Consider the following 13,895-nt stretch of genomic DNA (forward strand, 5'->3'; position numbering starts at 1 on the left):
TTTTGGCTCTAATATTCGCCAGCGCTCTGCTCAGAACATTCTCTGTTCGCATTTCATACTGCGGTGCCAGCGCGCAACCAGGCAACACCCTCAGGAGCATCATTCTTTTCTGAACCTGGTTCTTTCTCGCTCTGCCCTCCAGGGGCCGCTGTGTTTCTCGGAAAGCGCGCGGGATGTTCGGTTGCCACGAGACCGTCGCCAGGCAACCGTGTGTACACATACTCCAGGCGGGCCGGGGCGCGTCAATATGGCGGCGCAGGGCGCCCCCTCGAGCTCTCCGTCAGACGACTCTACCACCTCGGGGTCGCTGCCAGAACTGTCGCCGACCTCCACCGTGACTTCGAGGTCGCCCCCAGAGTCGAAGGGGAGCTCCCGGAGCTCGCTGCTTCAGTGGACCTGTCCCGAGGACTCATTGCCCCTAGCCGTGTTTTATGGGCCGCTGGACGCGAAAAACCCGCTCCTGGCCTCTTGTGAGAAAGAGATCCAGGAATTGTTAGGCTTTATGAGGAAAAAGAAGGCTTTAGCCACCACGGAGGAAGAGAAGCACGAATTCCGCCGGCGTTGGTAAGCGCTGGCGGGGCACTGGGGAGGGCGCTGGCCAGAGGAGGGACTCCTGGAGAGGGCTGGAGGATGCAGGTGGTGGCCCCAGAAATGGTTCAGCGTTGCGGACGCAGGGGCTGGCTGAAGGGCCCAGGAGAGACAAAGTTTAAGAAGTGGAGACTCATCGCTCTTAACAATCCTTAATTTCTGGGATATGTTTATCTTGGCTTCCTTGCTCAGGTCAAAATAAAAATCTACACAGAAATGTTTCATAGCTCAACGTTTGTTGTTTGACCAGAAAAGAAAGATGGTAACATAAGCAGGAAAGAACCTTAAAAAGAGTTCGCAGTTTGCAGTAATAACATGGTGATAGAACTCCCAAAAAGGCAAACAGTTGCACAGAATGAATAGCAAAATTATGAAAAAGTCGCTGTAATCCTAATAGCAATATAAGAAGGAATTAAAGTGCACATGTTCACAGGATGACATACTTCATTGTATCAAGAGCTAGCTTCATGAACCTAAGCTACCTCGAAGTTATTTTTTCTCCATATACAAATTTATATACTCATAACATGGAAAGTTGTGAAACCCTTGAGTGAGCCAAAAATTTATACATGAATACAAAATACAAAAATTAGCTGGGCATGGTGGCACATGCCTGTACGCCCAGCTACTCAGGAGGCTGAGGCAGGAGAATTGCTTGAACCCGGGAGGCAGAGGTTGCAGTGAGCTGGGATCGCGCCACTACACTCCCGCCTGGGAGACAGAGCAAGACTCCTTCTCAAAAAATAATAATAATAAATAAATAAAATATTTTTCATTTATTCATTTAACAACTATTTATTGAGCACATACTGTATATCAAGTACTGTTCAAGGAACTAGGAAAACATCAAGTTAACAAAACATATAAGAATCCATGTCCTTATAGAGCGTATGTTTTTGTGAGTATAAACAACCACTAAACAAATATGTAAGTAAATAATTTTACAAGGAGATGACTGCTAGGGAGAAAAATAGAACAGGGAATGGTGATGGAGGATATGAGATGAATGTTGCAATTTTATCTTTTTTTTTGAGACAGGGTTTCACTCTTGCACAGGCTGTTGTGCAGTGGCTCAATCCTGGCTCACTGAAACCTTGAACCCGGGGGCTCAAGGGATCCTCCCACCTTTACCTCCCAAAGTATTGGATTACAGGCATGAGCCACTGCACCTGGCCTGAGTGTTGCAATTTTAAATGGGGTGGTGGGAAGCATGGTTAGGGAAGGTCAGGAAAAGTTGCTTTTGAGAAAGATGAGAAAGATATATGGGAGCAATTGCTGAAGATTTTTGTGCAAAGAGTAGGTCACACAGGGAGAATGGCAGATGGGAAAGACCTGGGGTGGGATTGTATTGTGGGAAGAGCAAGAGGGAGGGAGATCAAGAGTTTACTTTTATAAAAATTGAGATGTGATTCAGCATCCAGGTGGAGCTACTATGTAGGTAGTTGGACATTTGAATCTGGAAGTCAGATGAGATATACATTTGGGATTCATATGATATTTAAATGATGACACCTGATGAATAGCTAAGGGAGTGTGTGTGTAAATGGAGAAGGGAAGAGTCCAAGGATTGAGCCCTGGGATGCTCTAGCATGGACAGGGAGAGGCAATAAGAAGAAACCAACAGAGACTAAGGAGGAGTGGCCAGTGGAAAACCATTAAGTGCCTGGTGTACTAGAAGCAGGTAGAGAAAGTATTTCAGGAAGAAAGGAATGATCAACTGTGGCAAATTCTGCTGACTGGCCAAGTAAGATGAGAACCAAGAATTGACCAAGGAAAGCCCATTATATACCTACTCTATATGCTTTATTTATTTATTGATAGGGAGTCTCACTCTGTACCCCAGGCTGGCGTGCAGTGCTGCGATCTCAGCTTACTGCAACCTCTACCTCCCAGGTTTAAGCGATTCTTATGCCTCAGCCTCCTGAGTAGCTGGGACTACAGGCGCCTGCTACCACACCCGGCTAATTTTTGTATTTTTAGTAGAGACGGGGTTTTGCCATGTTGGCCAGGTGGGTCTCAAACTCCTGACCTCAGGTGATCCACTCGCCTTGGCCTCCCAGATTGCTGGGGTTACAGGCATGAGCTGCCGTGCCCGGCTTATACATTTATATTTAAATGGTTTCCATCTTTGAACTTCATCTCCCCATCTCCACTACCAGTATTCCAGTCCAAACCACCACCATTTCACATTTTCCCTGCAGCCACTCTGTCTCAAATCTACCCTTCACCTAGCAGTCAAGATGATCTTTATAAATCTTGTCTGAAGTCTTTCTATTGCTTCCCATTGCTTTTGGAATAAACTTAAGAATTCTGATACTCTCCAGGGGCTGAGGTGTTGACCCTGCCTGCCTTTCTCAGCTCAGCTCATCCCTCACTTCTCTCACAGGACTTTCCAGAGAAACAGGTCCTACTGTTTCTCACCCCAGAGCCTTTATATTTGCTATCTTTGTGTCTGAATGTTCTTCCCCAAGCTTTTCAAAAATCTGGCTCCTTTTTTCAAGCCTCGGCTGAGTTGTCACCTTCTTAGAGTGGCCTTTCGTATCGAATGCAGATTCACTCATAGGTTTATATTTTTTAATCGATTTGTTTTCTTGTGTATTGTCTGTCTCATTAGGATGTAAGCTCCCTGGTGACTTTGGATAATGTGTCTCTTTTTCATTGCTGTATTTCTGGCACTTAGCCTGGGGGTTGGGACATAGTAAACATTCAGTAAATATTTAGTATTGAAAGGATTCAAGAGTTATTATCCTTGGCCTGGTGCAGTGGCTTACGCCTGTAATCCCAGCACTCTGGGAGGCCGAGGCGGGCAGATCACCTGCAGTCAGGAGTTCAAGATCAGCCTGTCCAACATGGCGAAACTCTGTCTCTACTAAAAAATACAAAAATTAGCTGGGCATGGTGGTGTGTGCCTGTAATCCCAGCTACTCAAGAGGCTGAGGCACAAGAATCGCTTGAACCTAGGAGGTGGAGGTTGCCAGTGTGCCGAGATCATGCCACTGCCCTCCACCCTGGGTGACAGAATGAGAGTCTGTCTCAAAAAAAAAAAGTTATTATCCTTATATTCTCAGTAATTGTGAATATTACATATAGGAAAGTAGACATGGGCCAGTCTATACATACAGTATCTGCGCCGTCTTTAACAAGACTATAAGAATCACAAGCGTTGGATTGACATGTGCCTTAACAGTCCAACCTCTCACACAATTTTGGCCTTTATTTATACAATAATTTTTACTGAGTGCCTGCTATGTGTGAGGCAATGTACTAGACACTGGTTACATAGTGGTGAACAAAATAGATATGGGAGTCAGTACTCATGGAGCTTATAGTCTAGAGAGGGAGATAGATGTTCAATGAGTCTTTAGTCAGTACACAAACAACAAATGCTATGAAAGTAACTGCTGAGCACTTATATGTGTCAGGCTTCCTACTAGGCACTGTGGCTACAGCAGTGAACCAGACAAAAATCTCTGCCTTCTCGGAGTGTACAGTCTAGAGAGGGAACTAGACAATAAACATGAATTATATACATTTTATGGTAATTTAGGAATGATAAATGTGGCTGGGCACGATGGCTCATGCCTGTAATCCTAGCACTTTGAGAGGCTGAGGCAGGTGGATCACGAGGTCAGGTATTCGAGACCAGCCTGGCCAACATAGTGAAACCCTGTCTCTACTAAAAATATAAAAAATTAGCCGGGCGTAGTGGTGGGCACCTGTAATCCCAGCTACTTGGGAGGCCAAGGCAGAAGAATCACTTGAACCTGGGAAGCAGAGGTTGCTTTGAGCTGAGATTGCACCACTGCACTCCAGCCCAGGCGACAGAGTGAGACTCCATGTCAAACAAACAAACAAAAAAACAAAACAAAGAAATGATAAATGCTAGAGAGAAAAAGAATATAATCTATTCCCATTAGAAATTTAAAAAAAAAAAGAAAAAGAGAAGAGGTTATGGAGTGGAAGATAGGAAGTTGCAATTTTCAGTAAGGTGGTCAGAGTAGATGACACTTAAAGCAGAGGCTTAAAGAGAATGTAGTGGGGGCTTGCTTTCGAATGAGTGGTAAGGGAGGTGCCATTAAGCTGAGATTAGAAGGACACCAGGGATTTGACTAGCCAAATGGAGAGGATGAATAGGGGGACAAGAATGCAGGAAGATCCTTGGCAGAACAGATCCATTCCTACTTCAGAGGAATGGACAGAATCCCATTTAGCAGAAGCACAGTGAAAGAGGTACAACAGTATGAGGTGAGATTTAGAGGAATAATAGGACTTTGGAAGGTTTTAGAGGCCATTTTAAAGAGTTTGCATTTATTCCATTGGGTAGTTTTGGCAAGGGATTACCCTTATGTAATTTTTTTTTTTTTTGAGACAGTCTCACTCTGTCAACAAGGGTGGAATGTAGTGGTGCAATCTCAGCTCACTGCAATCTCCGCATCCGGGGTTCAAGTGATTCTCCTGCCTCAGCCTCCTGAGTAGCTGGGATTACAGGCACATGCCACCATGCCCGGCTAATTTTTGTGTCTTTAGTAGAGACAGGGTTTCACCATGTCAGCCAGGCTGGTCTCAAACTCCTGATCTCAAGTGATCCACCCGCCTCAGCCTCCCAAAGTGCTGGGATTACAGGTGTGAGCCACCATGCACAGCCTAATTTTTGTTTTAAGATATTATTCTGATGATCATATCCAAAGGGAACAAGAATAGCAGTGTAGAGACCAGTTAGGAGTACAGGAGGTAGGAGTTGCTTTTATAATATATTTGACAGATGGTTATTATTATTATTATTTTTTGAGACAGAGTCTCGCTCTGTCGCCAGGCTGGAGTGCAATGACGCAATCTCGGCTCTCTGCAACTTCCACCTCCCGGATTCAAGTGATTCTCCTGCCTTAGCCTCCCGAGTAGCTGGGCCTACAGGCGCAAGCTACCATGCCCAGCTAATTTTTGTATTTTTAGTAGAGACGGGGTTTCACCATGTTGGCCAGGATGGTCTCAATCTCTTGACCTTGTGATCCGCCCGCTTTGGCCTCCCAAAGTGTTGGGATTACAGGCGTGAGCCACTGCACCTGGACGACAGATGGTTATTTTTTATATCAAAATTTGTTTCTCCTTATAACTATGGAAATTTCCGTAAGCATACAGTTCATGGTATTTAAAATATAAATTATTGTCATACCAGAAATGTCTTTAAATAAGAGTATGATACATTTTTAAAAATGTGCTTTTGCTATAAGCACATAAGATTAAGGTATTCTGCTTATACAGTTATGATTCTTTTCTTTTCTTTCTTTTATTTTCTTTTCTTTTCTCCTTCCTTCCTTCCTTCCTTCCTTCCTTTCTCTTTTTCTTTTTTGAGACAGTGTCTTGCTGTGTCGCCCAGGCTGGAGTGCAGTAGCCGGATCTTGGCTCACTGCTACGTCTGCCTCCCGGGTTCAGTCAATCAGACAATTCACGTGCCTCAGCCTCGTTGGTAGCTGGATTGTAGGTGCGTGTCACCACGCCCGGCTAATTTTTTTTTTTTTAGTAGAGACGGGGTTTTGTGATGTTTCCCAGGCTGGTCTTGAACTCCTGACCTCAAGTGATCTGCCCACCTTGGCCTCCCAGAGTGCTGGGATTACAGGCATGAGCCATTGTGCCTGGCTGATTTTCTGTTTTAGAACATTTTACATATCTAGCAACAGTCAGCAATCCCAAGTACATTAACATTTTCTTCTCAAATGATGTACATTCTATAGTATATATTATATATTTTTGGTTTAATCATTATGTAAGCTATTCCCAATGAGCAGCCTTAACCTGAACTTTGGGTTCAACAAAAGAAGACATTTTTTCTTTCTTATTATATAATCTTGATTGATTTAACAAAGCTGGTATTTTTCTTTTATGACTAACAAACCTAGTCATCATTATCTCGTCTGTAAGGTTTAGAAGAATTAACTATTTCATCTACATAATTTAAGACTTCTAGTAAGACTTGGTGAATTTCTTGGATTCATTATATTTATTCAAATACCATGGCATTTCATGAAGCAGCAAATGAAAGTGAAAGAGGTAATAAAGCAAACAAAACACCTCTCCCTTTTAAACGTCTGTGGTTTATATTTGCTATATTTATTTGGCATTGTTATTTATTACTTGGTATATGCATATATTTTTCTACCTAAATATGTTATTAATCAGTTCATGAAGGAGGAATGCATTGTCTCCTTCACTCAATCAGTGACTCAATCAATATTATTTAATTACCCAAATGAATTAATTGACAGGTTTCTGTTTAGATGTTCCATTATTACTCCAACACATACATCATAAGTATTACAGCCATCTTCAGTTCTTAAGTTTAGGTCCTGTATTAGCCAGCTCAGGCTGTCATAACAAAATACTATAGACCAGGTGGCTTAAACAACAGAAATTTATTTATTTTTCACAGTCTGAAGGCTGGAAGTCCCAGATCAAGGTCCAGCAGGGTTGGTTTCTCATGAGGACTCCTCTCCTGGTTTGTAGAAGGCTGCTTTGTCCTCAAGCATGGAGACTGTAAACAATTTATGACCATATCATAAAAGAGCAAGCTCTCTGGAGTCTCTTCTTGTAGGGACATTAATTCCATCAGGCCAGGGTACTAACCTTATGATTTCATTTAACCTTAATTGCTTCTTTAGAGGCCCTGTTTCCAAATACAACCACACTGGAGGTTAGGATTTCAACATATGAATTGGGGGGCAGTGGGGGAGGGGTCACAAATATTCAGTCTTATCTAGAAATTTATGAGATAGGATTGGACACCTGTTAAGGGATATTCGGATTTTTCCTAGAGACATATATAATTTCTGGGAGAGAGGAAAGAAATAAATGTTAACTAAATGAATGAATAAAATAGGCGATGATCTGCTACTGTTTGAAACTCTGGTTAGAAACCATTTTGAAAATGCTGTTTGTTTTGTTTTTATTTTACTTGGTGGAGGGAAGTATAGCTCTAAGTGGATTGACTGGCTATTTGAGCCCTGAACCCTTCATAAGAAAAAATAAAACAAGAACAAATAATATTTTCTTCCTGATCCTTCATTCATTCATTCATTCATCTTTCAGCAGATATTTATTGAGTACCTACATGTACTAGGTATTCACTACTGTTGGGGCTGGGCAATGAATAATATTGTTGAGGTCCTTGACCTCAGGGAGTTTACTTTCCAGAGGACTGGAAAGCTCATTCATATAGTCGTTAAGAGCATAGATGCACTGAGCCTCAGCTTAATCAACTGTATCTTTGGGATACTGATATTACCTTTCCTGGAGTTGTGAAAATGAAGTGAAAAAAGGTACGCATATAGGCAAAAGACCCAAAATAGCCAACACAGCATTGAAGGAGAAGAAGAAAGTTGGAGGACTGACACGACTCAATTTCAAGACTTACTATAAAGCTACAGTATTCAAGATAGTGTGACATTGGTGAAAGAATAGACAAATCTGTGGAACAATATACACAGCTCAGAAAAAGACTCACATAAATATAGTCAACTTGTTAGGGAAACAGGAGCATAGGAGAGCCAGAGTAATGGCATTTTAAAATCAACTCCATTTTAAAATTAGCAAGGCACATTCCTTGCCAGGCATGACCCATGGTCATAAATTTTTTACAGTTGAAGAAACAGCCTGAAGATACCTGCAAAGAGAAACACCTACAACAGCTGAAAGTCCAGATGTCGCAATACCCATAACAATATATGCCTTCAAGATAATTATAGCTATGCCTTGATGTACTGCACATGAAATCATTGAGGATAGTTTCCTTTAAATCAACAGAGTAATACATTTTGTCACACTGCTGGCCTGCCTACATGTAGACCTAACTTAGCCTGGCTTTTTACATAGATAAGACCCCTATATAAGAAGAGTTTAAAACAAAGATAGTGTGTTCATCTTCCTGCTTTCTGAGGTTGCCCAACTCTGTTAACTTAGTAGCTTTCAATAAATGGTCTCTTCCCACTGCACTCTGTGACTTGTCTTGAATTCCTTCCTGTGCGAGATCCAAGAGCCCTCTCGGGGTCTGGATCAAAACCCCTTTTCTGGCAACACACTGATTTTTGGCAAGTGAGCAAAGTCAATTCAATGGAGAACAGCGTCTTCAATAAATGGTCCTAGAACAACCGGATATCCACATGCCAAAAAATGAATCTAGACACAGACCGTACACCCTTCACAAAAATTAACTCAAAATGGATCACCTACCTAAATGTAAAATGCAGTATTATGAAACTCCTGGCCGGGCACCATGGCTCACGCCTGTAATTCCAGCACTTGGGGGAGCTGAGGCAGGTGGATCACAAGGTCAAGAGATCGAGACCATCCTGGTCAAATGGTGAAAACCCATCTCTACTAAAAATACAAAAATTAGCTGGGCGTGGTGGTGCGTGCCTGTAGTCCCAGCTACTCGGGAGGCTGAGGCAGGAGAATCACTTGAATCCAGGAGGCAGAGGTTGCAGTGAACTGAGATGGCACCACTGCACTCCAGCCTGGTGACAGAGTGAGACTCCATCTCAAAACAAAAAATAAAAAATAAACTCCTAGTAGATAACATAGGAGAGAATCTAGGTGACCTTGGGTTTGGTGATGACTTTGAATATACAGTACCAAGGCATGATCCATGAAAGAAAGAATTGATAAGTTGGACTTCATTAAAATTAAAAATTTCTACTCTGTGAGAGATACTGTCAAGGGAATGAAAGGATAAGCCACAAACTGGGAGAAAATATTTGCAAAAGACATATTTGATAAAGGACTGTTGTCCAAAATATACAAAGAACTCTGAAAACTCAGCAATAGCAACAACCTGATTTTACTTTTAAAAAAATTTTTATTTATTTATTTATTTATTTACTAATTTTTTTGAGATGGAGTCTTCCTCTTTTGCCCAGGCTGGAGTGCAGTGGCCTGATCTTGGCTCACTGCAATCTCCACCTCATGAGTTCAAATGATGCTCCTCCTGAGTAGCTGGGACTAGAGATGTGCGCCACCATGCCTGGCTAATTTTTGTATTTTTAGTAGAGATGGGGTTTCACCATTGTTCACCATGTTGGCCAGGCTGGTCTCAAACTCCTGATGTCAAGTGATCCACCTGTCTTGGCCTCCCAAAGTGCTGGGATTATAGGCGTGAGCCACTGTGCCTGGCCAACAACCTGATTTTAAAAATGGGCCAAAGACCTTAACAGACACCTCACCAAAGAGGATACACAGATGGCAAATAAACATATGAAAATATGCTCTACATCATATGTAATCAGGGGAATGCAAATTAAAGCAACAATGAGATACCCTACACGCCTATTAGGAAGGCTAAAATCTAGAACACCGACAACACGAAATGCCGGTAAGGATGTGGAGCAATGAAGTCTCTCATTCATTGCTGGTGGGAATGCAAAATAGTACAGCCACTTTGGAAGACAGGTGGTTTCTTACAAAATTAAACATATTCTTACCATAACATTCACCCCTTGTGCTCCTTGGTATTTACCCAAAGGAATTGAAAACTTATGTCCATATAAAAACCTGCACATCGGGCTGGGAGCGGTGGCTCACGCCTGTAATACTAGCAACTTTGGGTGGCCTAGGCAGGTGGATCACCTGAGGTCAGGTGTTTGAGACCAGCCTGGCCCACACGGTGAAATCCTGTCTCTACTAAAAATATAAAAATCAGCCAGAAATGGTGGTGCACGCCTGTAATCCCAGCTACTCGGGAGGCTGAGGAAGGAGAATTGCTTGAACCCCAGAGGTGGAGGTTGCAGTGAGCCAAGATCGTGCCACTGCACTCCAGCCTGTGCGACAGGAGCAAGACTCCATCTCAAAAACAAAACAAAACAAAAAAAACCCTGCACATCAGTATTTCTAGCAGCCTTATTAATAATTGCCAAAACTTGTAAGCAACCAAGATGTCATTCAGCATGTGCATGGATAAATAAACTGTAGTGCATCCAGACAATGGAATATTATTCAGTGCTAAAAAGAAATGAGCTATCAAGCCATGAAAAGACATGGAGGAAACTTAGATGCATATTGCTAAGTGAAAGAAGCCAATCTGAAAAGGCTTCCTACTATATGATTCCAACTGTATGACATTTTGGAAAAGGCACAACTATGGAGACACTAAAAATATGAGTGGTTAACAGAGATTAAGCGGGAAAGGAGGGATGAATAAGTGGAGCACGGAGGATTTTTAGGATAATGAATCTACTCTCTGATATTTTCACAGTGGACAGACATTATATACATTTGTCCAAACCCATGGAATGGATGACACCAACAGTGAACCCTCAACTGTGGACTTTGGGTGATAATGATGTGTCAATGTAGGTTCATCACAACAAAGTTACCATTCTAGTGGAGATGCTGATAATGGGGAGGGCTGTGCATGTTTGGGGGCACAGGGTATATATGGGAAATCTCAGTACCTTCTGCTCAATTCTGTTGTGAACTTAAAATTGCTCTATGAAGTAAAGTATCTAAAAAAAACACATGTAAAGGGCTGCAATCAGTGCTTGGTACATAGGAAGCAATAATTTTAACTGTAATTACATTTATTATTAATAATTGGACATTAATAATAAGGCACATTGGAAAGGCTTTAGCATAAGGTAAGTTTTAAAGGATTGCTTGCAAATTAATTGAGGTTTCCTGCAGACTTTGACAATGTCGTTTTATTTTATGATTTTTACAGTGCCACTTCTTTGTTTAATATCTGGACTAAATACGCCCCCAGGCTGCCAGCAGACTATTACAACGAAAAGCTTCTGAAGGTTGGAGATAGCCTTTGTCAAATGAAAGTAAGTGCCTCTGGAGGAAAGAGAGCCAAAAAGAAATTCGTTTGGCTAATTATTATCACAGTATTTAGTCTGATACCCTTCCTATTTTACATGTTTCGATTTTTCTCTTAGAAAAAAATAAATGAGTACATAAAAATTTTAATAAGGCACAGTAACCAAAAAAAGTGTTGCTTTTTAATTTTGTAGTTGAGATTTCCCAGAGGTGAGACATTCCTGGACAGCCAGGCAGCTGGCTGTGGATGGGCAAGAGGGTGGCCGGGTTAACAGAGGGTGTGGTAGGTGCACAACAGGAAATGCTCAATCATCGTGTTCCTACCTTACACAAAGGAGCCCAGACACCACTTCCTGTTGTTTTTCATATGGCTGGCCTTGCCCAGTGGTCAACCTTCAGGGCTCTTGGCCTTGCAGCTCTGTTGCCTACTTCAGTGCCCTGTTTATTAAACTCTTTCAACTCTTTCTTAATGTTTTGCTGTATGTAATTGTAACAGTCATTCCATACATACCCTGTTTCTTGCTCAGTATTGTATTCCAGGCTGAGTTTGTGTCCTACTTTTAGTTCTACCTGAATGTCTAGGGCTTGGAATGCTGTGGGCTTGTGGACTTGGTTTGCTGAGACCACGGCATGGCTGGGTTTTCCATTAATGATCATGTGAGTTTCCCCCTTAAACTCTGGCCTAGGTCCAGATTATTCTAAATTATGTGAACGTCAGACAATGGGATTTTAGGCCAGCCGTGGGCAGTGTTCAGTGTTTTCTCAATCTTCAGTTTCTCAGCTTCATTTTTCCCCTCTCTATTTTCTGGACTTTAATCCTCTCGGTCTGGGAGACAAATTTACCACATAGAAGATATGAGTGGTGGAACTTCATGATGAAGAACTAAGATCTATTTTCTTCTGCCAAAACTGGAGAATAACCATAGTTCCACATAAATGGACCATGGGTCTTAGAAACTTGAAAATACAGGGCTTGGTAAGCTACAGAAAAGAAACCCGGGTGAGATTCAACTTGGGAGCTTTATTCATATAAGTGGAATAAGAGTTTTGACAAGAATTAGAAGACAGCCCCCTTTCCATCCTTATACTTTTCAGTATAAGAAGCTGGTAATACAAATAAAAAGCACAGTGTAGGTTGTTTGAGAAATATCTGTGTGAGTGGAGTGGATATTGGTGGAGGGAGGAGAGAGGTGTATGTTAGAAGCTGATAAAACAAGCTAAAGATGGCTGGTAGCTAAGGATTTGGAATGTTTTAGATAGAAAGGCCTAGATAGGATATTTTAATATTTAATTAAAGGAACAAAGAAAAAGTTTTATCTACTTTTCACTGAAGGGAATGTTGGCCAGGCTGGGCAAGGTGGCTCATACCTGTAATCCCAGAACTTTGGTAGGCTGAGGAGGGCAGATTGCTTGCTTGAGCCCAGGAGTTTGAGACAAGCCTGGGCAACATGGCGAAACACTGTCCCTAAAAAAAAAAAAAGGTGTTTATAATTCTGAAATCATGAACTTGTTACTTTGGTTTCTAGGCTCTATTTTTATTTTAGTTGTAGTAAAGATCATCTTGTGGAAAATTTGTTTTAAACCTAGATTTGAATTTATTATATGACTCAAGTTAGAGCAGAAAAGATTCAGGATTAGTGAGCAAAAAACAAATCTTTAATAGAAATTTAAACAAAACAGTGTTTGACTGAAGATGCCTCCCAAGGGGCTAGGTAACTGGACAGCCAGTTCAACCTTGGGCAGTTGCTTTTCCTGGGGATGAAGTTGTGGGGGAGGGAGCTGAGGAAGGGTTCCAAGTGACTCATTTTGAAAGCACTGCTTATGTCCCCTGCCCTGAAACCCTCCAGGTAACTGAGCCCTGTGGGTTACAGAAATGGGGCATCTGATTCTGTAATGGGAACATAAGCAAGAATTTGAATGAATAAAAATCCCACTGCTCAAATGCTTTTTATTTGTCCTGATGCAGCTTTAGAGTCTGTTGACAGATGAGAGAGAGGCAAGTAGCTCATCTCACTCTGCAGTTTTTTCTTTTATTTTCTCTTCTTTGGTTCCCTCTTTCTTCCTCTCTTCCTTCCTCTCTCCCTCCCTCTCCCTTCCTTTCCTTCCTCTCTCCCTCCCTTCCTCTCTCTCTCTTTCTTTTCTTTCTCTCTCTCTCTCCTTCCTTCCTTCTTTCTTTCTCTCTCCTCTTTTTCTTTCTTTCCCTCCCTCCCTTTATTTTTTTCTTCCTCCTTCCCTCCCTCTCTCTTTCTCTTTCTTCCTTTCCTTTCCTTTCTTTTCCTTCTTTTCTTTCTCTCTCTCTTTCTTTCACTTCCTTTCTTCCCCCTTCCTTTCCTTTCCTCTTCTCTTCCCTTTTCTTTCCCTTTCCTTTCCCTTCCCCTTCCTTCCCTTCCCTTTCCCTCCCTCCCTCCCTCCCTTCCCTCCCTTCCCTCCTTCCTTCCTTCCTTCCTCCCTCCCTCCCTCCCTCCCTTCCTCTGTCCCTCCCTCCCTTCCTCTGTCCCTCCCTCTCT

At 42.1% G+C, this 13,895-nt stretch overlaps 1 protein-coding gene across 3 annotated transcripts in view; it reads left to right on the forward strand.

Annotated features, from left to right (window-relative positions):
• The first annotated feature begins 205 nt into the window (after window positions 1–205).
• The window catches only part of CFAP54 (cilia and flagella associated protein 54), a 386,240-nt gene continuing 372,550 nt past the window's right edge, over window positions 206–13,895 (forward strand). For 2 of the 3 annotated variants that reach the window (XM_054527528.1, XM_063712226.1), the window contains exons 1-2: window positions 206–564; window positions 11,291–11,396. In XM_054527528.1, coding sequence (XP_054383503.1) covers window positions 248–564; window positions 11,291–11,396 — 423 coding nt within the window. In that variant the 5' untranslated portion in view covers window positions 206–247. The remainder of the gene's footprint in view (window positions 565–11,290; window positions 11,397–13,895) is intronic. The other variant, XM_063712225.1, reaches the window with a different exon arrangement.

Source organism: Pongo abelii, chromosome 10, assembly GCF_028885655.2.
Source record: "Pongo abelii isolate AG06213 chromosome 10, NHGRI_mPonAbe1-v2.0_pri, whole genome shotgun sequence".
Classification (NCBI taxonomy): domain Eukaryota; kingdom Metazoa; phylum Chordata; class Mammalia; order Primates; family Hominidae; genus Pongo; species Pongo abelii.